The sequence below is a fragment of the Dicentrarchus labrax genome, unplaced genomic scaffold, assembly GCF_905237075.1.
Source record: "Dicentrarchus labrax unplaced genomic scaffold, dlabrax2021, whole genome shotgun sequence".
Lineage (NCBI taxonomy): Eukaryota > Metazoa > Chordata > Actinopteri > Moronidae > Dicentrarchus > Dicentrarchus labrax.
The window spans coordinates 19,590,391-19,615,156 of record NW_026136715.1 but is presented as its reverse complement, the minus strand read 5'-3'; the positions used below and the strand labels follow the sequence as shown (position 1 = coordinate 19,615,156).

The 24,766-nt window shown below is 41.6% G+C and overlaps 2 protein-coding genes and 1 pseudogene across 16 annotated transcripts in view; all 3 read right to left on the bottom strand.

The window, feature by feature from the left end:
* Positions 1 to 625: 625 nt before the first annotated feature.
* Positions 626 to 1,912, bottom strand: LOC127377878 (transcription factor HES-5-like; annotated as a pseudogene).
* A 3,781-nt stretch (positions 1,913 to 5,693) lies between these two features.
* LOC127377853 (transcription factor HES-5-like) lies at positions 5,694 to 7,287 on the bottom strand. The gene is made up of 2 exons (XM_051426117.1): positions 7,015 to 7,287; positions 5,694 to 6,905 (listed from the first exon to the last, which is right to left on the bottom strand). The coding sequence occupies exons 1-2, from the start codon at positions 7,270 to 7,272 to the stop codon at positions 6,468 to 6,470; spliced, it is 696 nt and encodes a 231-aa protein (XP_051282077.1). The 5' UTR covers positions 7,273 to 7,287; the 3' UTR covers positions 5,694 to 6,467.
* Positions 7,288 to 11,903: 4,616 nt separating this feature from the next.
* Positions 11,904 to 24,766, bottom strand: part of ubr4 (ubiquitin protein ligase E3 component n-recognin 4) — a 50,767-nt gene continuing 37,904 nt past the window's right edge. For all 15 annotated transcript variants that reach the window (XM_051424123.1, XM_051424127.1, XM_051424126.1 and 12 more), the window contains 29 exons: positions 24,314 to 24,663; positions 23,191 to 23,281; positions 22,948 to 23,032; positions 22,487 to 22,614; positions 22,126 to 22,255; positions 21,835 to 21,995; positions 21,554 to 21,663; positions 20,860 to 21,001; positions 20,500 to 20,581; positions 20,141 to 20,314; positions 19,779 to 19,900; positions 19,465 to 19,662; positions 19,076 to 19,156; positions 18,874 to 18,961; positions 18,480 to 18,607; positions 18,212 to 18,319; positions 17,952 to 18,068; positions 17,629 to 17,819; positions 17,246 to 17,419; positions 17,030 to 17,129; positions 16,651 to 16,869; positions 16,392 to 16,505; positions 15,811 to 15,953; positions 15,567 to 15,692; positions 15,282 to 15,476; positions 14,895 to 15,119; positions 13,566 to 13,656; positions 13,166 to 13,328; positions 11,904 to 13,007 (listed from right to left, as the gene is read on the bottom strand). In XM_051424123.1, the coding sequence (XP_051280083.1) occupies positions 12,943 to 13,007; positions 13,166 to 13,328; positions 13,566 to 13,656; positions 14,895 to 15,119; positions 15,282 to 15,476; positions 15,567 to 15,692; positions 15,811 to 15,953; positions 16,392 to 16,505; positions 16,651 to 16,869; positions 17,030 to 17,129; positions 17,246 to 17,419; positions 17,629 to 17,819; positions 17,952 to 18,068; positions 18,212 to 18,319; positions 18,480 to 18,607; positions 18,874 to 18,961; positions 19,076 to 19,156; positions 19,465 to 19,662; positions 19,779 to 19,900; positions 20,141 to 20,314; positions 20,500 to 20,581; positions 20,860 to 21,001; positions 21,554 to 21,663; positions 21,835 to 21,995; positions 22,126 to 22,255; positions 22,487 to 22,614; positions 22,948 to 23,032; positions 23,191 to 23,281; positions 24,314 to 24,663 (4,101 nt within the window). In that variant the 3' untranslated portion in view covers positions 11,904 to 12,942. The remainder of the gene's footprint in view (positions 13,008 to 13,165; positions 13,329 to 13,565; positions 13,657 to 14,894; positions 15,120 to 15,281; positions 15,477 to 15,566; positions 15,693 to 15,810; positions 15,954 to 16,391; positions 16,506 to 16,650; positions 16,870 to 17,029; positions 17,130 to 17,245; positions 17,420 to 17,628; positions 17,820 to 17,951; positions 18,069 to 18,211; positions 18,320 to 18,479; positions 18,608 to 18,873; positions 18,962 to 19,075; positions 19,157 to 19,464; positions 19,663 to 19,778; positions 19,901 to 20,140; positions 20,315 to 20,499; positions 20,582 to 20,859; positions 21,002 to 21,553; positions 21,664 to 21,834; positions 21,996 to 22,125; positions 22,256 to 22,486; positions 22,615 to 22,947; positions 23,033 to 23,190; positions 23,282 to 24,313; positions 24,664 to 24,766) is intronic.

Sequence of the window (24,766 nt, the reverse complement as noted above, 5' to 3'; positions counted from 1 at the left end):
TATTGTGTAGATCTTTTCATACAGTATGAAAGCTATTTAACAGTGTGACTTGTAGCTCTGTGTGTGTACTTTCTTATTTTTTTAAAAAGGTTTAATTTGTAATTTTATGTTTTTCTAAATTAGATGCATTTCTTAGATAAATACAGATAGAATTCATATGTCCATGTGTAGACTTATAAAATCCAATTATTCTTATTATGATTTAAAACTTCATTCAGTGTTTAGTCTAAAATATGATTTCTACAAAAGGCAGTTTAACACTTTGTTTTTTTCTTAATGTGTGCACACTTTTTCTGTTTTGTGGAACGAACTCTAGACTAATGGCATTCAAATAAATACTGTACAGTTTTATGTCATATATGACTTAAATCAAAGGAAGGAAACGTCTGTATTGTTATTTTTAGTCTGAGCATGATGTACAAAAACATCCTGATACCGGTTGCTTCCTGGACCAAACATCACGTGACCTTCTCCAAAAACGAAAATGATGAAAATTTGACAAAAAATGGTAACATTCCCTTTTTAAAACAAGGAAAGTCATCATTATAAGGAGATAACGTTTGAATTATCTATTTAAAAAATGCTAATATGTACACTTGATTCATGAAATAAAAAATGGAATATGTGTTTTTTAATGATTGTATCTTTTTATTGTTAATTGTCATACAAATGTTATAAATGAGTTTTAAGAGCCTAAATGTGACAGCAAAAAAGCAATATCAACATCCCATTAACAACATGTTAATACATACATCCACTTACACACACACGCACAAACACACATCATCATCATCACCATCAACATCCTCATACACAACATTTGGCATAGATAATTCAAAACAGAAGAGAAATATTCTCAACAGTAGCTGTCAGTATAACACAGTATGGCAGATACTGTTACATCAAGCAGTTCAAAGATAAACTCCACTGGAGTAAACAGTGATTTCACAAGATTTGATAAAACCATCATCACTCAAAATCAACCAACTTTAAACACAAAAGAAAAACAAACATCAGATGTGAATCAAAGTCAAAGGAGGACAATCTTCAAATAAGTGAGAGTCTTCGCTTTTACTACTTGTCCATCAATGTGATGAGACAATAAGGAAACCCACCATGAGTGAGCAGGCTGGAAATATATTTCCTACATAGTGAGGAAGAGTGCTGCTCCCCTCAGGTCTCAGAGTGTCTGTGTATCAGAGTCTCTACCACGGCCTCCACACGGGGCCTCTGCTGCTGCTGCTGTCCTGCAGCGTGGTGGGCCTGAGCGTGGAGCAGACTGGGGAGGAGCTGGTGACTCTCTGGACCTGATGGAGCTGCTGCTCCTGCTGCCGGAGGCCCTGCAGAGGAGCGACAGAGGTCTCTATGTTGGATCCTGGAGAGAGGAAGTGCACAGAGTCCCTCCAGCAGTGAGAGTAGCCTTGGTTGTAGTCGCTCTGACAGAGGCCCGGCTGCAGCTGCTGCCTCAGGAAGCTCACTGTCATCTCCAGGATGTCAGCCTTCTCCAGCTTGGAGTTGGGCTCCTGCTTGTGGAACTCCTTCTCCAGAATGATCTTGAGCTGCTCGATGCAGCTGTTAATGCGATCTCTGCGCATTTTCTCCACAACAGGTTTTCTCAACTGGGGAAGAAGATGGAGGTAGGTAAGCTCACAGTTCAAATTCAGCAATAAACAATCAGACATGTGAAGTGATGCTGATGCAAAACCCTTAAAATCCTCTTTAGTACTTACTTTGATGTTTTCCCTCTCAGAGATCCTGATGTGGTGAATAGAGGAGTAGTTGGTGGAGCAGGGAGCCATGTCTGTGCAGGTGAAGTGAGCAGCTTCTTCAGGACAGCAGTGTTAGCTCTGATGTCTCTGGGGGAGCTGCTCCTCATTTTATACTGAGGCATTAGCATAACAAAGCCATGTGGCTCAGGCAGGGCTGGGGTTCCCACACTCTGACCAGTGGGACTCCCAGCACAACAATGGGAGACACGTCAATAACTCACAGAGCATTTATCTGTGCGAGGCATGTTTCCCAAGATAAGCAACAGGTAATGAACGAGTGTCATCTGAGAATTTATCATGGACTGAAGGTCAGAATTGAATTATTTAGAAGTAAAACAAGGGTAAAGCATACACACAAAAGTGAGCCTCTTCAAAGGGTGTAATTAAGGACCAAATGCTTCACTGCAATAAAACAATATAAGCTGAAGGCTTTCATTTTCTCTTCAAAGAAACTCTCCCTTCCTCCAGAAAGCATTTTGGTGGCAGACAGGAGCATTTGGACACATTCTTCCCTGGTCACAGCCTCACCACGCTTAGGCTGAATAATGTTTCAAATGATGAAGATATAGAGTCAGGTAGGAGGAAGAGCAGGTAGGAGGAAGAGTAGGGAGGAAGAGAAGGTAGGAGGAAGAGTAGGGAGGAAGAGAAGGTAGGAGGAAGAGTAGGGAGGAAGAGAAGGTAGGAGGAAGAGAAGGTAGGAGGAAGAGTAGGGAGGAAGAGAAGGTAGGAGGAAGAGCAGGTAGGAGGAAGAGTAGGGAGGAAGAGAAGGTAGGAGGAAGAGCAGGTAGGGGAGTCAACTGGCTGCAGGTGAAATATTTCATTTTCTACCTGTTGCTGCGCGAGCTCTCTCTCCATACGCCTCACATCCTCCCAGAGTGTCTCACGTGAACAACGTGTGAAGGAAGAGCGCGCGGATCAAAGGCTCCTGTTGACTCGCGTCGCAGGTGTGAAAGCAGTCAAGTGGCGCACGTTCTCCTCGGCGCGAGTCAAAGACCGCGTGCGGTGCAGAGGCGCGATTATAGCGCCACAAATGATGTCGTGCGCCACTGTTGACGCACAGCGTTATGCATTTTTTATTCCCGCGATGAAGAAAAGACAAGGACGGGAGAGTGTTTTAAGTCAATTTTAAGACAAAGATGGCGCAGATTAAAATAGTTAAATTCATCACACTTAGAGAGAAAAAAAAAGAGAGAAAGAAAGAAAGTCATGTGATATCAGAAAAAAACATTTAATTTCTAATAATTGATAAGAGATCTAACTGGTAGGCTATTATATGTACATGGTCCTGGAAACAGGTCAATAATATGATCCATTCATGAGACTTTATATCCACTTATCCAGAAGTTAGTGGCCTGCAAACAGGTGTCAGTGGTGACAGCACAGAAGATGATATGAAAGACATTATGAGTGAATCCCTCACTGAGATTCAGTTAGTAAAGTTAATAGTTGCTCATTGATTATTAAAATTACAGTCAGTTATTTTGGTATGCATCCTCTTGCTGCATGTTCAGTTATGTGGTGAAACAGATCCCATTTGGTTTATTGTTGTTTTTAGTCACATATTAGTCACAGAGGTCAGCTGAAAAACTGTATGCAACCTTTAATCATAAGCTCTTGTCTTACCTCCCCTGAGGGTCTGCAGACCCTGCTGTAAATGAACTGTGTCAAATTAGTGTCAAGATAATGGCATTATGAGCGGGCTGGCAGTGTGCCTCTGAGGGCCTCCATCACTGGCTGGCCCCAGATGTGAAGCCGGCCTTGTGGGTGCAGTGTGAGTAGTCCCGTCTCCCTAGTTTCCCACCAGTCCCCAACATCAGGGTAAATGAGCTACAAAAGCCATGTCGCTCCTCAATGCTCCACTGGGAATGTTAATTGATCTTTTGTTGCAGGACAAACAGAAACCCTGTGTCCCGGTCCATCTGGGAAAAATCAAGTCAACTGGCTTCAGTGCCTGGCACAGAGCAGTCTGTCTGCCTCTAGTCTCTGTTGGCTCTTTTAATTGAAGGTTTCAGACACCCATCTACAAGAAGTACTCAAAGTTTTAATTAAGTCAAGGTAAAAAGGCCACAACAGAAATACTCCATGCCAAGACCTCCATTAAAATGTGTTCCACAAAGTAAAAGGGGAGGAAAGAGAGTATCTACAAACATTTCCACCCAGAGTAAAAGTAAAGTAAAAGTACTAGCACTAAAATGTGCACACAAAAAGTACAGATTAAGACAACTGGCCCTTACATAAGCAGTAAATTATTTTATTAGGTATTTGGTACTTGGTAGGTTAATGCATGAGTAATTTGTCAGTATTTGTTTTCTTGCTCCTCATTTGAATATTTAGGTATATCTAAGTCAACATCTCTCTTTCTTAACTCCTGTCTGTATCTCTCTCGTCATCACTGTCTGCAGCATTTTTAAAAGCACAGTAACTGCCAATCTGTCAAGTCACGTCCATGTTTGGCTTTATTATCTGTCCTCTCCATTGATTTCATTGTCGACATGTTTGTGTGAATTTGTGCCTCCTCTGAAAGGTTAGTGTGCACTACACGGCTGCTGGGGGTCTTTGTCTACAAGTGTGTGTGAAGACGAGTTCCCCTCCCACCAGCAGCCTGAGAGCTCTGAATTCCTGCCATAAAGTCTCGGCCATCGCTCAGACCTGCGGCGGCACAGAGCGGCTTCCCGTCAGCCATCTCTCTGTGAGTGTGGTATCTCCCGTTTCCCACACTCTGGGCCTATTCACTGGCCCCCGAGACGGGAACAATAGAAGTGTGTCTTGTTACACATCACATTAGCTACGGTGTTTGATCTCCTGTTGAAGGGGGAGGGGAGGCAGCTTCAGCCAGACCATCTGGCCTGGCCAACTAGACCCTGAGAAAGTCCCAGGCATGCCACATTCTCCACAACTTCTGCACACACAAATAGTTTTGAAAGACTTTTGTGGCACTTGAGACATAATTTAAGCACTAGACAGCATGCCACGACCACCACAGCAGAAGTGGGACATGTGACGTGCGGGGGTGTCTCTTCATACCCCGGGTTTTTTTTGTTTTGTTTCTTGAACACCTGTGCAGCAGCAAGGTCACATAAGATGAAACTTTAATGATCCCGGTGAGAAATACTATGAAACAAAAGCATGATACAGCTAAAAACAGATACACAACCACCTTAAGTTAAGTAAAAAATATACTTGATTAGCATTAATTATATATTTTTAACATTTTTAAGTTATGTTTTAAAATCATTTATTGAAGGGAAATCAGATTTTTAAGCTGAATCACACTAAAAACAAATAATTCACACTAAAAACAAATCAGAATATTTCAAAACAAACATTCACATCCATGAACTGTAGTAAGACTACCATTTTAAATGCAGTTTTAATGTGCAGCACCCACTGTCAGCTCCACTGGTTCCACTAACAACAAACCTCTCAGGACCTGAGCATGCTGATATTATTATTTCACCTTTGCTTTGATACCAGTATAAATCTAATTTTCTCTTTTGTACAAGTGAAGAATGTCACAACCTTGTAAATGAATTTCATATATATAGATATAATGTATGTGGTCACATTTGGGTTTTCTCCCATTCTTGAAATGATTCTTCACAACGTACAGTGCAAAGTAACTGTGCAGTTTAGCTATGATTATCTAAGTAAAAGAGACTGTTGTTCCTTTGAGCAAGGCACAATAGTAAAACTGCTGTTAGTTGAATGTTGTACTGATAAATTCTCTGCTGTGACTGTGTTGAAGTCTGTTACCTTGACCAAACTCTGTCTACTGTCCTACACACTGGACTGAATTGTTTATTCAGTCAATCATTAAAGACCTAATGTAGGCACTAACATACAAACTACAGTTTAATGTGTGATTTTATATCGATTTCTGACACTCAGCACTCCAGTCTTCTGAAAAAAGTAAAAACACAACTGTTGTGTATATTTTCAAAACTTCATGTGAAGTTTTCCATTTATTTTTTCAAAGGCAAACTTCTCAAGGAAGCAAATCAACAGATTCTTTTAGTAAAGATGTATCAACATAACATGCCTTTATAAAAGGTATTCATTTGAAGATAAGAAAAACATCTATTATGAACATCACAACTGAACAGTTAACAGGTAAAAGTCAAGCACTAACACTCCTTCACACATAGGCCAAATGATGGTTACAAATAGTCAAAATTAAGTATAATCATAATACGATTTACAGTAAAAGTGGATCCATGGGATCCATTAATGGGATGTTGCTGATTCATCAACACCAAGCTGATGAAATGTATCAGTCAGTGATACTCAGTATCAAAGATAGACAGTAGTTTAAACACAAAAATCAAACAGTGTCACAGACACTTAAATAGTTCCAACCCAATGTGGGTTCACAAGACAATTCAGTGACGTTTGCAAAATAAACATAAATTCAGGAGTTGTTTTTTCCCCACAGGAACAATTAACACATATCACAGAGTTAAACACTCTAAATTATAAAGTGTATAATGTGTATACACATGGTGTACAAATTCAGTAAAACCTGAATCATATCATTCCTACCAGAGGAATACTGGCACATTGTGCCCATTTCACCACAAGTGAAACACTCAACAATATTGAATCTCCTGCCAAAGCAAAAGGAAACAGACTTCAGTGAGTCTTCAACTTTCTGTCCATGACGTTCACAGACGTATTTCTCTTTCTGATGCTGCCTCCATCCTACCAGGGCCTCCACAGAGCACCGGAGGCCTGGCCCTTGCTGGAGCTGACCTGATGGAGTGGAGAGCCAGGAGGGGAGAAGGTGGAGGGACTGTGGCTTTTCTTGCTGGACGCCTGCAGACCCTGGAAGTGGTTGAGCAGCCGTCTGTGGGCCTGAGTCTGGACCTCACAGTGGGACAGGAAGCTGACGGCCTCCTGCACGCAGTGAGAGTAGCCGTCGTTGGCTGTCATGAAGCCAGAGGTCACACTGGCCTGCTGCTGCTGCTTCTGGTGCTGCCAGCCTCTCAGATAGGACACAGCCATCTCCAAGATGTCTGCCTTCTCTTGCTTGGAGTCAGGGTGCTGCCTGAGGAACTCAGGACCCAGCAGGGATTTCAGCTGCTCAATGCTGGTGTTGATGCGGTCTCTGCGCAGTTTCTCGACCATTGGTTTTCTCAGCTGAATAAAAGAAAAAGAACAATAATTTAGAATACAATTCAAACTTTTTCATATGATATGAAGAGAATTCAACAAGGGAGCTGTGTGACTTTATAGAACTCAAGTTTACCTTATGAGCAGGAGTCAGGTGTTCCTTAGGAAAGCTTGCTTGTCCAAAAACAGTGGGTGCCATAGCTGTAGAGTCAGAGTGTTCCTGCTCGGTTTGAAGAGCCAGTTGAATCTGAGCTGCCTTCTCTGCCTCTGCCCTGTATTTATACGCCCAAATCTCCATATGAATGTGTGGGTCTTGGGCTTGTTGGAGTTTCTCACAGTCCCCGGGCCAATGAGAGTGCTGGGAAGGGCTTTGAGGAACGCAGGGCTGCCACATGCTCAATGAAGTGTTTATAGCCGTGGGGACAATGAGTGTGTCTCCGGGGAGCAGGTGGAGGAATAGACTGTGAGAGAAAGAGGCTGGGGTGGGGTGGCGGGGGGGAGTGATGAGGGGAGGGGGTGTAGCTCAGAGACTGACCCAGCGCTTGTGTTGATATGGGAAAGTGGTGACCCCAGAGGGAAGCACGCCGCTGTCTCATGTCATCTCCACCGCCACGTAATTGAGCACAAAGTGCCTCCACCACCAGGCACACGTGGGTGTTACAGAGGGCCAAGCACTAGAAAAGACCAACATGCAGCCACTTCCACTAGTTTGACACGGCAGACTTTCCTTACGGAGCTGTGCAACAGTTGAGACATCCCAGAGATTATTCAAAAAATAACTTCTCTGCAAGTTTTGGGACTTGAAGAAAATGCACTTGATGAAGAAGAGAGAATGTGTGGACTGCTATGGCCCACACACCACAAGAGTCTGTTAAGAAAATAATGTTGGTTCTTTCACAAGATGTTTTCCTGTGTAAAAAGGCATTTTTTTATGAATGTACTATTTTATCGTAACTGACAGGTGTTATTGCCAAAACTAAGCAAGCTACAAGTTGTAATAAACTATAATTCTCTTTTAAGAATATAGGATGCATAATGATGAGAGTTTACTTCATTAAATCTTATCAAATCACTCCAATGCAGGCAACTGAGTTTTGAGTGATATTGTGATATATAAAATATATTATTTGTTTATAATGGATGTTTTCCCTAATTTTCCTTGCTTATTATACAGCTTCTATTAGTTTCAGGTGCTTTAAAATCATCATTTGAGCCATCAACTCAATACTAACACTGGATATTTTGCTTTAAAAGGACTCAGTGGTGGTCATGCCTTTGAAGTTCAGTCTGTCCACTTTAATTTGACGGTGGATGAAGGTGATCCGAACTGTTAAGAGAAGAAAACTGCTTCAACTGTAAACATCTTAACAGTCTCCACACTCCCAGCACATGTTCACACATCAGGCAAACCCCCCACATACTCATACAGACAGCCACACTCTCATTCACTTTCCCTCCCACACACACTCACTCTCACACACACACACACACACACACACACACACACACACACACACACACACACACACACACACACACACACACACACACACACAGCTGGCTGACCTGCCTGCCGCTGGCCACGTCTCAGTCACACGCTCCCTTCCTGCCTGTGTGGAACGTGGGAGCCGCTGTGGTCCCAGGCTTCCCACACTTCAGTGTTAATGACACTGAGGCTGGCTGCACAAAGGAAGTGTGCCCCATCGAACAAAGATTGAGTGACCAACCCCCCTCCCAACACACACACCCAGGAACACAGTGCTGTCAACAGGGCTTCCAGGCACACCATCTGGACGGATCGGACGCTATTGTCAGCCAATCAAGCATGGGAGACGCTCACCGTGAGAATTGGAGAGGCTGAAATAGAGACAGAAAGTTAAAGAAGAAGAATAGGGAGTGTGTGTGAGAGTGTGTGTGGAGGGTGGGAAACTTTGTGGATAGTTTGATAAAGTTTGTTTTCAAAGTTTGTCAATGAAATAGCTCAAAATCATGAGTTGCATGAGATAAAAGTTGTAAGAAGTGGATTCAGGGAAAAGATTTACATTAAGGACACAAATATAACAAATAAAAACAATATGAGAAACTATATCACAACTATAGCTCATATAACTTATACTATAACGGGGATGATTTTTACATTTTACTGAACTTTAAAGGCACAACTTCTTCTACTTTTACTCTGGTTTATAGAGTTTAAAGTGGAAGCTCAGGTCTAATGCCATTCACCTTTACACTTAACATCTGTCCACAGTGTTGTAAAATGGACTTCTCCATGCAGGAGGTTCTCAGCAGACATTTTCCCTCCATGTTCCCACCACATATCACTCCAAGTCGATACAATAACGGGGATATCTCCTTCGTTGTGGCGCATCAGCTGAGAGACAAGAGGCCAGCAACGGGCCCCTCCCACCTGTTTGTTTGGATTGGGGCCATTGTACCCCATGAATTCAACTAATTCATTCACATCCTATTGTCATCATAACACTGCTTTGTGATTGGCCAAACACTGTGAGAACCAGCATCACATTAGATCGATGGGAAAGTTGGCATAAGTATATAAAGGAGGAGCGTCTCAGTGGGTAAAATCATAACCCTGAACGCCTCTTGCACCCGACACAGGCCTGGACTGAGTGGACACCATCTGACTGCATATTCACCATGAGGGAGCAGCACACAACGTAAGCTCAAATGGAGAAATCTCAGCTCAGCTCATTTCTTTTCTTTAAACTTGTGTCTCATTCAGTGTCACTCTGGGGTCACAGGGATGTTTTGGTATACCGGTTTTGTGAGGGGGCCCTGATAGTTAGGGTTTTATTTGCCCAGTATTTGAAAACTAAAGAGTCTGCATGGCTTGATACCACAAGTGTTCAACTCTTGTAAAGTAAACTAACCTTTTCTGTGAATCCAACATTAATGTGATATTTCTTTCTCCTCAGCATGTGTAAGATGATGAGTTTGGAGAGGAAGTGCACAGACAGAGCAGTGAGGCTCCGCTCAGCACTGGAGAGCCAACTCAACACTGGGGTGTCCAGCTCCGACGTGTGGGACAAGACAGTCTCCTTCTTCACTGTGAAGAAGGCCTTGATTTTCCACAATGGCTACAACAAATCCTCCAGACAGGCCATGCGACTGTTCCCCTCGCCAGCTGAGGACGTGGCGCCGCTGTGCTGCCAGTAACAAGGGGACACACATACAAGACAATGAAGACAATATGAAATAAGATGGGATGAGTGGGACTGTGTGCCTGCAAGCTTTGTAGCACTGAACACAAAGGCACAATGTGAAGAAGTTCCCAAAGGAAAATATTTTTCTGATGGGAAAAGGACTATAAATCAGTTTTTTTTTTCTTTTTTTTTTTTTCTGTTGGGTGTTTTCACTCCACAGTAAGTGGAAAAGGTGGAAAAGAAGTGAGATTTATACCATATACACTGTGATCTCATTGGTCCAAAATGGGCCTTAAAAAGCACATTCGTGCCTTAAGATGTAATACTCCTTAAAACTGGTCAGTGAGACCACGTTGTCGAGGTTTTGTAACTAAAAGCCATATTCCTTTGTATGAAGGTGAAATGTGTATGCCAATGCATACTTTGTTTTGTAAATGTTTTTACGACATGAGTTATGTTATTTCTAGTTGTAATGTGTAAAATGTGAAATGTGCAATATGTGCTTTCATATGAAAGTTAAAAATAAAGTTTTTTTTTTCCATTTTTCCAATGTACAGTTTGAGTTGAGAATGATTTCCTGACACCAGTTTAAACTGATTATTATCTTCAAACTTAAACCGAGCGTGTTCTGTTTGGTAATAATAATAATATTAGAGATATTATTTGATTTGCAGTTAACATTCAATATAAGGAGCTACAATTATCTTATCTCACATATCAGTGTCACCCTCTAGTGGCCAATATACAGCTGCACCTCATATGATCCACACAGAAACAGCCTCTTCTGCCTGAACCCTCAGAAATACAGGTTAAAGTTTCCATTACAACTGTTGACCCAAAGGTCCTTCAGGTTTTTGTTCCAGTCTCATTACTGAGGGAGAAAGACCAGAACCAAAGTAGGAAGTTATAACACAGAGGTCAGAGAGTTTGAGACACGATTTAGCTTTTGGGTTCACATGATCAGGTTCTGGGAGAGCCTGTTATGTAGCAGTACAACGTTATGAAGCTTTAAATGCCTTGCTCAAAGGCTGAATGGTGACTTAGGAATCATATCAGGTGTTACTTTGAGTTTATCTCAAATAATGAAGAAAGTGCAATGATTTTCTGTTAATGTTCTACATAAAGAAAAACAATTCAGTGACAGAGAATAACCATCTACAACTGTGGGCTCATCCTCCTCATGACTTCTGACTTTACTGGGAGAGCTGTGAGCAGTGCAGAGCGAGGCAGGCCGAGAAGATACTGGGAGTGATCAGAGGCCAACACCATAAAAGGCTATGTATTAGTTAAGATATGACAGTCAAATTGTAACAGCTCTGAACTCTCTGAGGAACCACAGTTTACACACTCCACTACCATCATTAAGATAATATTTGCTTATTTAGAGAAGCTCCAGAAGAATAAACCACTGCCGTTTAATAAAATAAAAATCTAATTTGCAATAAAAAAAAACCTCTTACACACTTAAAATCGATGCATGTGCCGTTCTAACGTAGACAGGAATGGATGCATCTTTTTTAAGAGTGTAAGCTTCAGCTGGAACAGAAGAGGTTACCACCTTGGATCACATTTGGAATTATTACGGCTTTATTAATCATAGGCTAAATTCAAAAAGCAGACATTCAGCAACAGTTGAACATTGTAGCAGCGGGAATAGGTGAATTTACAATAAACCGGGTGAACTCACACCATGCATTCAGCTCCATTTTAACTGTCTGTAAGTTCGATTGATCGCTGAAACTCACTTTGCTTTCTAGAAATATGTTCTGGGAATTGACACAAGAATGTTGCCGGTGATTTTAGGGAATCTTTGGGAGGAAAACAAACTGAATGACAAAACAATTAGTCAAAGAAAAAAGTGTTGAAGGATATAATGTAGGTCTGTTTTATTATCATTTTAGACAGGTCTGATATTTCATTGCAACAGATTGAATCTTTCACAAGTCCAAAGTTCACTTTGTCACAAAGGCATAGCTTTATGGGAAAAAATAAAACAAACTTTTATTCATCGTTCTTTTCCCCATTTTGCTTCTGAGGTCGATAAAAGAAACCTTACACATACACACAAATCAAAAACCTTTTTTTCTGTTCCAGTTAGAACCTACATGGAGACCAAACAGCAAAAGTTAGCTCGAAACTGCGACACTGAAACCTTCTGCCATTTTAAAAAACCCTGACCAAAAACAACTTAAACCAAACAAACAAAAAGGAAAACAAGATAAAATTAAAATGCCACTCTTAACACGTGGTGGGTCAAATCCCCAAAAATCTTTTAGTTACCTTAACATTGCACCCCAATATAAAGGGGGGTGGGTGGGGGTTTGAAAGCCAAAAGGATTTCCACCCTAAAACAGAATTCACGAGTTATTCCCATCATCCGGACATATATTATTGTTTTATTGTGAATAATTAAATTCTCTCCCCCGCCATTCTGTGATGTCCTTTTAAAGAAATGGTGAAGATTCAGGTTTGTTGGCGGTAACAGTCAAAATGATCTGGTTTAATGAATAGCCGAGTCTCAGATCTCGTCTCAAGCTTAGCAAGAAACGTAGTCATGTCCTCAACTCTAGACTGAGGCGACCAAAGCGGGAATTCTGTTTTAGTGTGTCCCACCCACCCTTTAACAGCATTGTGTTTTTGTGTTAAACGTTACAGAGATGTTGCCCAAAGTGGATGATCTTTTTAGACTACACATAGTTTCTGCTTAAAGTTAATTGGAAGATGTAATATGGGGGAGGGAAGTGAGTAAGAAGCATGGTGTATAATCTGTGTGTGTACTCAGCATGTGTGTCAGTGTGTAAAAAGAGAAAATCTTTTTTTTTTTTTTTCAGTTGGTAGGTGTCCCAACGTTATTTGCAGGGCTGTTTGTGTGTTGGAGGGATGTGGGGTGAGGTTGACCATCAGGGCAAAGAGTTCAACAAATCCTGCAGGAAGAGGTCTGGGTCTGCGATTTCAGAGAGGAGACCTGGAAGAGAAACATGAAGTGAAGTTCAACAATAACAATAAAACTTAGGCCAGGCAATAATTTAATGTCAAGAGTCAACACGTCATAAATAACAGCTGCATCAGTTGGGTTGATGTAGACTTCTCCCGTTTCCCAAATAAATCAGGTGTGATACTGACCTACAACATCAAAGAACTCTGACAAGGACTCGGCGGGCATGAGTTCATCCTGGAAGGCCCTGAGCACGCGCTCTGAGGCCTCGTAGATGGGCATGTCGTTGTGACGGACATATTCTGCCAGCGAGAAGGACCAGCCCCCCTCTGTGTTGCTAGTGGGTACTTTCTGTGTGGCCCAAAGGAAGAAAAAGGCAGTGAGGTCAGTTACTGTAGTTTTTGTCTCCAAACTGGAAATGACTGTTTATCAAGCCTTTGTTTAACACTTAAATGTCTCTGCAACTTTTCCAAGATTACAAAGATATGACCAACAGGGCCCAATCGATCAATGCATCCACAGAAAAAACTAAAAATATACACAGCAGAATATCATTGGTTTGTATGATACACATAGTAAAACATTTACCCTGAACATGTCGTAGACAAGATCCACCAGGCCCCAGAAGAGAAGAGGCGAGCGATAGACTGCATATTCCTTTGGTGCTTTATCTGTGAGTCTGATAATAAAAGAGAAGAAGAGGATGAACGTAGGATCTTGTTTCAAAATAAATAGTATTTTAAATTTGATATGAAATTCTTGAATATAGGTTTCTGTAACTCAGCTCAGCTTTACGCAAACATAGGGTTGCAAAGGGGTGGACATTTTATGGTAAATTTCCGGAAACTTTCTGGAAACTTTCCATGGAAAGATAAGCTGGGGAATTAATGGAAATTATGGGAATTAATGGGAAATTATGGGAATTAATGGGAAATTTAGGAGAATTAACTGGAAAAGTTGGGTAATTCATACAATATTGAAATGTATTTTCTTTGTATTTGTACTACGTTGGTCGTTTTAATGTCGATTTTAAATGCTCTTACACACTTATTTACATTGCTGCTTTAGTCCGGTCACCAATTTACGCATTGCATGGTGTTGCTGTGCGTGCAATACAATGTAAAGTTTTGTTTTCGAGCTGGCTTGCTAAACAATAATAATAATAATAATAATAATAATAATAATAATAAACTTATGTAGCTAACAATAACACTAGCCTGCCACTGCCCCTGGTGGCTCGAGAGAAACACCACAGCACTTGCTGAAATTGAAATAGGCGAAAATGGCAAAATATTATTGAAATGTAAGACTTGCAATAACGGAATTACTTGAAATGTTAGTGATTCTGTAGAAAAACGTATTATTATTTCACATTGAGCTTGTTTAGATGAGCCACAAGCAATAACAACACAGCTGCTGCACTGGTGGCGTCCATGTTCTTTCCGACTCGTAATGCCGAAAGACTAATGGAACGCTATAAGTGGTACAAGCCAGACAATTACGTCACGTTCTCGCGTCAGAGCAACTCGGGCGGGGGATTTACGAGACAAATGGATAGCACCATAAGTAGTAGCCCAAACCACTGACCTTTAGCTTAACATATGATGGTAGCCAGCATGCTGCCTTTGATTTACTATGGCTATGGTTATGGTTATGTGCGTACAATGCAATTAACCCAAATAGGTTAATAGCAATGGGTTATGTATTATCTTATCATGTAGGTATGGGACGCATTTAAAATACAGCTTTTTTATTGCTGTTTGTGGTCATTCTTAAAATCATAGAACTAAATGATCATTTGATGTTACAACTTGATCCAAAATGAAGAGATTTAACTAATATAGTAGAAAAATGTGCTGCATCAGTTGTAAAACAAACAGGGACAGAGAAATAAAAAAAAGAGGTTGAGCGTCATACTTGTTGGTGCAGACTGCTGAGACCTTGCGGGCATGTGCGTTGACCAGGAGTCTTCGTAGAAAGTATATCCGTGAAGTCCTCCAGCGTTCAGGCGGCATGACGTGCATGCCCAAGATGGTGAAATAGTGCGGTCCTTCAACCTCGTATGAGCTCTCCACCCACTTCTCACATGGCTGCTCCTGGAAACTCTGCAAGTTCTTCTCCTCCCGGGACGTAGCTCTTGTACTGCAGTGTCACAGTTTGCAAAGTGAGATGAGAATGAGAAATACACGAGTCACCAGCTGAGTATTGGTCAAACAGGCTGACTTGTGGTTTTTGTGTCATCCCTACACCTCATCACCTGGTACAGATTGAATGTCTGGTGAGTAATTTCTGTTTGGTACATACGTGTTGAGGACGTAGAGCACAGTGTGGATGATATAGGGGATGAGGTGGATGTTGCTCTCTCGTCCTCCTCCTCCTGTGTCCACGCTGAACGATTGTTCGGTAGCAAAGCGGAGGAACAGCAGTTTGGTGTCATGGATGTTGAGCTGGTACGTGGGCTCCCGCTGGCCTGTACACTCCTGCAGATATGTGTTGTGCCTGTGGAGCGGAGAGAAAAAGTGGGGAATTATTTATTGTGTGCCACATGAAGGAAACATTTAGTATGTGTGTGTTGATGCATGATTTTACCTTGCTAAGCACGTAGCGAAGGCTGATTCTGGCACATGTGGCCCCCACACAGGAAGCAGCCCATTGCACTTGGTGTTGGCGTTCTGGAGAGCAGCACTCTCCCACTCCTCTCGCCCACGAGCCAGCCTGACGTGGGGAAAAGCAAAAAAAAAAGGCTCAGGTTAGAGTAAGCTAAAAGTGAGGTTACACAGGAACGTTTTTAAAAGGGTACATCAGCAGGTATATTGATGGTGTTTGTTGCTACCTGACAGCTGCCAGATGGCAGTCATAGTGGACTATGTTAAAGTGCGACACAGTGCTGTAGCCCTGCTGCTTGCGAGGCTTGTTTTCGAAGTCCTCCAAGGCCACACGCTTTGTGAATGTGTAGATACCCAGGACTTTGGTTGGCTGGAATAAGAGGGACAAGGGCCAAAATGTTAATTGAAAACGCCATGAGTTGGTTCACTATACAAGAAGATTGCCAAATCACACACAGGGTTACTCTGCTACCTGGTATATAATTTTATCTGCCTATAATTAGGATATCAGTAGCAGCTGATACTGATACAATTTAATTCAAACTAAGGAGAGCAACTCTCGTCATCATCTATAACATCCAGCCACTTGAATGTTTCAATAATATCTACAATAAGATCACCAACTTCATACAAAAAAGTTATTGTTATTGACAAATAGATTAATACCTTACATTAACACTTACATCTGCTTACAACTACATTGTAGTGTGTTATAAACCATGTAGTCAATGTTTATATAATGATTATAAATACTAAATAAGGGGACTTGTGAAGTGTATCCACTTATAATCCTGGATGAGTTGCGTACCTGGAACTTGTAACCCTCTCTACAGATACAGCAGGTCAAGCCCGGCTCCTCTATCAGCTCTTCCATTTGCTTTAACAGTGAGGTCTTGGTCACCACCTGACCCTTCTCGTTGGTCTGAAAGGCAAACAAATAAACCATGCATTAAACAAAAATCAACAATATAACTATGGGCTGTGTTAATGAAACGTGACAGAGGCAAAGATACAAAGGAACAGAAAAAAACAGAGACGTTAGATAAAAGAGTAGAAGTAAAGCGTACTGTCATGCCCAATGTGCCCAGGGCCTTCTGTCTCATGGCCATAGCCATACGCTTTTTCTCAGCTCTGGTCTCCCTGCGGGCTGCTTCAATCTTCAGGTTTACATCACTGTGCTCCCTCAGCGCCTCCAGAAGGTTCTCCGCCAACGTGCCGATTCCTTCATCACTGGATACCTGCTCCAGCTTGTGCAAGTTGGTTATTGAATCTGTGCCTATCAGCACCTGAACAGAAGACAAGAAGACATCCAATCCTGTTAGGTTGGCTAGTTTGTTTGAGTTTACAAACAGGGTCAAAGATTTTAATTGCTCATCTTGTAATTACTCCTGCATACACAGGAATTGTCCCCAGTAATCAGTATTCCACTGTTCCACTATTTAGTACCTGTGTGGGGGGATGCTGGGTAGCCAAACCACGGAGCAATCTGAGAATGAAGGGTAAAGCTGGTCTGGAGAGGAACTTCTTCCAGACATCTGCATCCAGACTAATGAGAGAGTTCAGAAGAAGGAAATGGTTTAAATAAAAAAAGCACATATATTTAATTTTGTCTAAGGTTTTGAATTACTCTCTTTGGGCACTTTAAGCTGTGAGAAGACCTACTTTTTGGCATTTGGGATATGTTTCTTCATGTAGTCCAGTGCACTCTGTGTGATTCCTTTCTGGAGAATAAGGTCCTTCAGCTGGTGGCCATTGCTGTTATTTTTTATTCCAGCGGCGATTTTACAGAAACAGTCCAAAAACACTTTGTCATCTGCACTGTGCTCCTCGTCGTACCTTAGAAAACAAAGCCAGGGGTCGGTTTTACTTAGACACAAACTGATTCCCAAAAACAAAGATGTATGGTTCTCAGAGTAGCACAGCTTGAACGTAACAACTCTTTGTAATGGCCAAAGTGTTTTTATCCATTTAAAGACCTGAAAATGATCAATTTAAAAAATGTCTAATATGTGCTCATTTGTAAGTGAAAGCTGAGTGATGCCCACTTGTCAAAGCTGCAACACGGTTTGAAGCGTTCCACCAAGATCCTCATCTTCTCCAGTTCACCGAAGGACAGGTATGGGATGATGCGCAGCAGACCCTGCAGCACGCTGGGATTGGAACGCACAAATGGGGTGTTGATCTGGTCTAACAACATGACCAGCTGATCTTTGTCTCCTGTCAGCAGCAGGTTACCCTGCAAAAGACAAACCAGCCACAGTTTTAAAACAAAAACTAAAAATTTCAGGCTTTAATAATATTTTGGTATTGTAGGTTTCTATAATGTTTCCTCTTTACTCAGAAGGGTGCATCTGCTTTAGATGTTTACCTTGTCCTCTGAAATCTCAGCATTGGCTTCGTCCAGAATGATCTCCATGATGCTCAGAACTTGCTCTGCTATGGAGGCTCCACCGCTGTCCTTACTCTCCTGTTCTGCTACTAAAGCCTGGAGGGAAAAGGACATTTAAACTGAGTTTTACAAAGGAACTTAAAATTAACTCTGATAATGGAACTGTACTGCATCAATCACCCTCATCCCCACTTAACAGGATCAGGAACACAATGTTACACAGTCACTGTAATGCTCACCAGATTTAGAGTTCCTAGCATGACATTGAGTGTGTTCATCTCTGGTTTGACCAGCTGCTGCCTATTGATCTTCACCTTCACACAATAACTGAACAGCTTCAGCAAAACCTGTGAGTGAGACAGAGACTTGTAAACTCTGCAGCTCCACTGTTGGTATTTATGAAGTTATTATCGATTTCATTATTTACGTTAAGCAGAAGACAGTATGCTTTAAAAAGGTCAGAGAATAAAGACCACAGTCTTATTGTAAAGGGCTTTGTTGGCTTACAGTGAGCAGATGTCTTCCTTGTTTAAAATCTTTGATTCCAGACAGCCGGTTGAGCATACACTCCAGTCCTCCACACTGTGCCATGACTCCTGCCATCTTGTACACCTCCTCGTCATCCTCCTCCTCATCTGTAATAAGGTCAGGTAAAACATTTATTACCTCAGTTGTGATGAGATATTGGACATTATTTTTTTTCCATTACTCTTTCAAGAGGGTACTGAATACAGACACTTGTGATAGCAAAGAGCACGTTCTTGAGGATAATGGCTTGCGCATAAGTGAGCAGCATTAATATATGTGATATTTAGGACAAAAACCATTCCATTAAGACATGTGAGCAAGCTATGTTTGACTAAGAATTATTAACACACTGTAAAGTAACAGTAAATCTAACCTGTGGTTGAGTCCAGAGACTCTATGAACTCCTCAGTGGCATCTCCCAGCAGACCTCTCATTCGATAGATGATTCTCATTGGCTCACCCTTAAGAAAAAAAAAAAATGCTCCATGACTTACACTAATACTGTATACATTTAATGACAAATTGGCATTCCCAATGCAAAAAGTATTCAATGTCAAACACACGAGGACGCTCACCTCATTTGTAGGGCACCAGACCTTCTTGTAGACCTCTGCCACAGACAGATCCAAGCTAATGATTTTGTTGTTTACCAGAAGCTGAGGGAAACAGAGTGGCATTCATTTAATAGATAACAGATCAGCTTTTAGAATTCATGAGAAAGAGTGAAGAGTTTCATAAAGGCTAGCATTAAATAAATAAATTGTGCAGAAGTATGCAGTTTATGGAAGCTTAAAAAAAAGTGTCTTAAAATATAAATTATAAGCCTGATTTATACTTCTGCGGCAAATTGATGCCATGCATGGGTACATCGTTGCCATTGTTTGTAGTACATAAAGAAACTTAGGCATAGGTCACTGCGTAGGCTCAATGTAGAGCCTACACAGAACTATAAATCCGCCCTTACCTCCATGCCACTGTCGTCTTCAAGCAGCGCCACTAGGTCACAGTCTTGGCAGATCTTGTTCTTGATGTCCCTCATTAGAGGGCCAATGCCGGGCTCGTTGCTGCTGTATGGATTTCCTGGCATGCGGCCCTGCAGGAAGTCCTCCTGTTGAGGATCCTTCTCCAGGGTCACAAAGAACTCTGTCACCTCATTCTCTTCCTAAACACAAAGGCGGAAACAAAGACTACAGATGAAAACACATTCACAGCTACACTTTTAAACTTTATTCTGTAGGACTTTTATAAATTAAATGCACCAGGGCAAAGGTAACTCACTGGATAGATGATGCTGCACAGTCTCTCAAAAATGAACACAGGTGTCCTGTAGTCATCCAGGTTGTACCGCTTTGCAGTCTCTATGCACACTGCCATGAAGGCTTTGGTTTCAGACTCAGTACCTATTAACAGGACAACAAAATTTAATGTTGATGGTTTTAACCCATACAATATACAATGGGCTTTATATAAGCTATATTTTCCCGCAGAAAAAGGACAATGAAATGAAAGACTCAACTTATTCAAATCATTTAAGCATCTTTCCAATTATGACGAGACTAAAGTTTTTCTTGTAAGTTAAGAAGTATGTAAACAAAAACACCAAAATGCAAATGGTTAGACTTGTGTTAGTTAGTGCAGACCTGTTGTCATGTCCTCCAGCATCTCGAGCAACATGTCCTGAGTCTCATCGATGAGTTTGGTACGCTGCACCACCAACTTCCTCAGACACAGGTAGCCGTTGAGCACTGTGCCGACAAGCCTACTTTTGAAATGTCGCTTAATGGACTCCACCTCCACGAAAGAAGAGAGCAATCCTGCAGTGGCACCAAACGCACACAAACAAGAGGCATCAAAACAACATTCAAACTAATTCTAATTAATCAGCCTAAAGTTTACTTATGGAGTATAAATCATCTATCATTTATGTTGTAGAAGTATCTACAGTGTCATGTCTAGTTTCATGGTCAGACAAACAACAAGACTGAAGGATGAAACATACCAGTCAAGCTCTTGAGCGCGTAGCCTTGCTGCAAGTCTGTGCTCAGTGTGGCCTCCTCCAGAGCCAGCAGATTGGCTATTTCCTGAACAGGGAAGATCCAGTTTTATTTACTGTATTAGTATGATACCGGCATATCAGCATGCATACTAAACATTTAAATGTAATTAAAAGTACAAAAAGCACAATGCGGTGTCCTTGAAATTAAGCTCAGATTTTCATTAATTTCAACTCATTCAACTATTTTAAAACCAGAAAACCAGTGGAAATACAGATATTCTATGAAAAGTGCTGATTTTATTCTTTTAAATGAATGAGTGAATGATTTAATGAGTTTACTCTTTTGAATTTTATGGCCATTACCTTGGTGATCAGATTACCAATGTAGGGCAGGACTCCACGGGCTGCCAGGTAAACCTTCCAGTGTGTTGGCTTGATCAACTTCTGGTACAGACCAAGGTACTCCACTGCACACTCTCCAGCTACACTCAACTCGTCCAGATAACTGAAAAGACACACAGAGAGAGTCATTTTACATCAAGTCAGGTCAGGTCAAGTTGGGCTCAACCACATTTTATTTTTCTAGATATTAGTTAAAAAAGTTGTCTTGATCATTTCAACAGTTTCCATACTTGTTTTTTTTTTTTTTTAAGTATTTTTTGGGCTTTTATTGCCTTTATGATAGAAACAGCTGAAGATAGACAGGAAAGGGGGACAGAGAGAGGGGATGATACGCAGCAAAAGGCCGCAGGTCAGATTCAAACCCTGGACCGCTGCAGCAAGGACTCAGCCTCGGTACATGGGTCGCCAGCTCTACCCACTGAGCTAACCGGGCGCCCAGTTTTCATACTTCTTGATACATTGGTTAACAATAAAGAAGCATGTGGTTTGCTTGGAAATTACAATCAGTTGAATTACAATTTCTGTGATAGCATTTATTTTGTTATTGGTAACATATTTACTATTTTATATACAAACACATTGTATATATTAACTTTTATTATTGATCTTACAGTAATCCAAAAGTACATGCTAGTTTTCAGTTTGAGGCTCATACCTGGTGAGCAGGTCCAGGACCTGTTGCTTGCGGCTGGGGATTGTGGTTAGAGCCTCCACAATAGTGCAAGCTGCCTGTCTCGCTGCCTGAGTGGCAGGTGTGAAAAGGACCTGCAATAAATATAAATTTGGTCAACAATTTTATTTTAAGAAGCTGCTTCTGAAAATGATAACTGGCTCCTAATTAGCTTTCTAACAAAAAATACAAATGAATCTAATAAGGACAACCAGCAGAGCATGAATACTTGCATGTAAATTAAATTAAGAACATATTTTCTTTACCTGCCGCAGCCAGTTGTTATGGCTCAGTTTGAGCAGGCGAGGGAAGAGGCCTTCACCTTTTCTGGACCTCATGAATTGCTTCCACTTCCACACATACTTCTCCAACAGGTACTGCTTTCGCAACTCAGCCTTCCCCTGAGGCTTTGACACAGACTCCTGGCCTGTGGTGAGCAAGATAAACTCAATAGTGAAATGCTCATTATGATGAGTTTTCATTGTTTGACTCAATGAAATAGGAGAACCATCTTGCTGCACTGATATACTACATATTTGTTCAGACACATCACTTACCTCTTGCTGGGAGACACTTTTTCCAGGCCTCATAGGAGGCTTTGGGGTCCTTCTTGAGCCAGAGTTGGGCCTGGGCATGGATTTCATTACTGTAGGGCCTGACTGTGGTCAGGGACTCAACAGCAGCATCCTATAACCAAAAGCAAACACACACTGCTGTGTAAGGGAACATGAAACAACCAAGTGGTAACTGACAGACACTGTATATGTAATTGTTACATTTCCTGAGCTGGTGTATTTTAAATGAAATACAGAATGTAAAATACATTTCCCAATTCATCAAATAAAAAGGCATTCAGTGACAGGTAAAGGAAAACCACGAGAGAGCAGTAGCTGAATGGCAAAGTTATAGCGCATTTACCTTGTTCTTCTTGCTAGTGGGAGCAGGGGGCTTGATCAGCTTTTGCAGGATTCTCAAGCACATGAGAGTGATGTTCTCCACCACTACAGGTGTCTTTATATTCACCGACATGAGGAACAGACTGAGGGCTGTGAAGACAAAAGATAGGACAAAATGTCAGGCTTAATGTCTCTCTCTCTCAACCACAATTAGACAACTGGGCGGATGGTTGATGTATAGGATATTATTGTGATGCATCATATTGTCTATTAGCTAGACTAATACTGTACACAGAAGAACACAGAATAGCAACAACACACAGGAATGGGATTTAATAGCAATGTAAGGAATCTAAAAAAGTAAATCAGACTGAGGCATTAACAACTGCCCATGAAGCCAATTGCCACAGGCTGATAATCTGAAACAGACTTTTAAAATTGCACCATCTTTTGAATTAGGATTGATTAGGAAGTAAGGCTTACCACAACGCAACCGTAATTCCCAGCATCCTCCCTCTTTTGAAATGGAGTCTGTCAGCAACAGCATTTCATACTGTAGATTACTCACCTGTTGGAAAAACAAAGACATTATGTTTATATCAAAATGTAGAATTATTTTAATTATTCAATTAAGTTTAGATAGAAATTTGATTTTCTGCAGATGTTTCTTTCAATGCCTCTTTTGCTTAATTTTTTCAGCTTCAAGTAAGAGATAAGAGGATGTACCAGGTCAGGATTGGCCCAGTGGCCTTTGAGGGCAGCTGACACTTTGGCGATAATGAGGTCATTCATCTGTTGAGTGGCCTCTGGATGATCTCTGAAGCACAAAAATATGGAAGGAAACAAGAGAGAGAATTATATTTAACTGCAATACCCTGTATATACACACACACACACCTAAGTAAATATAGACTTACAGTATATGCTTTCATTCCAACACCTTATTGAGTACTAGTGCCAGCGTGTTATGCATAGGACCAATGTTCCCTGAGGCAGGGAAACGAGATACAACACCCGGGTGTGGGGATTGCATCTTCGTGAGACCAACCTGAGGAACAACAACGAGACTGTCACAGGTCGGGGAGGCCCCACCTTCCCTTAGGGATACAAAAGACCTTTCAAAGTCTCTCCTCCTGGGTCTTCCTTCGTATACACTTGGCAGGGGGTTTATCATATCTGTGCTCCCCCACAACTGCCCGGCTCTCCCATCATTGACCCCACCTGCCTTTGATATCTGTCTCTGAGAGGAAAATCTACACAGACTTGGGCATGGGTGATATTTTACTGTCCCAACTTTGTTAGCCTTGATAGTGATGCCCCTAGGGACCAAGCTCACAACTTGTCAGACAGTTAAATCATTAGGAACGGCCCTGCATGACTCAGGTTGATGTGAAGTGCAAAAAGATGATGATGGAGGAGAGACTGTGCAAGGTATTTTATAGCCCTAGTGGACGACCAGGCTTACGGTGCCTGATAGAGTCTCACTAGCTTTGCCAGTAGTATTGATAGAGGTTGTTCAGGTTGGTCTCGCAGGGATACTGATATGATGTATTGAGTTCAGGTTGTTATCCACAACTCTACTAAACTTTTCTACTTAAATGCAATAAGAAGTTTTTAACTGGTTAGAAAACTATTTAATACTGACAATACTATATAAACTATATAAACAAACAAGACCATCAGTGAGAAGATTGCTTATTTACATTTAGGATTACTTAATGTCTGTCACTGGATCAAATTTGGAAATTAAATGGCGGAAGAAACACTAGTGGCGGTGGAAACGCTACACTACAGGGGCCGCCAGAATCAACAAAAAATTAAAATTCTTTGTAGCTGCTGGGAGACATACCTGGTGAGGAGACAGACCAGCTGGCGCACCTCTTCCCTCATGGCTGCTGTACCTCGCCGCAAGTTATACTCAAACAGCTCACGGATGAGACCCTGGAGGACCAGGATCTGCCGGAGGGCTGGGTTAGTGGCCAGTGCCCGGAGCAGTGTGATACAGTGGCCTGTGACAGCTGAGGCACAGCCATAGCACTTGGTTGAGGAAGTGTGGCCGCAGCCCAGCACAGAGAGGGCACGGTACTGACTGGCAGTGAAGGTGGGCTGGTGGCTGCTGCTGCTGCGGGATGACTTGGTGGCAGCCTCTCTCTGTTGTAGATCATACTCCAGGAGCTCTTTACGAGATGCAAGTACTTTCTGTAAACAGAGAATAGGCCAGATTTATGTGAGCAGGAAAAAAAAGGGGAAAAAAAGAAGAAGAATTCCACATACTAGGGAAATTAACCATTTCTCCTCTCTA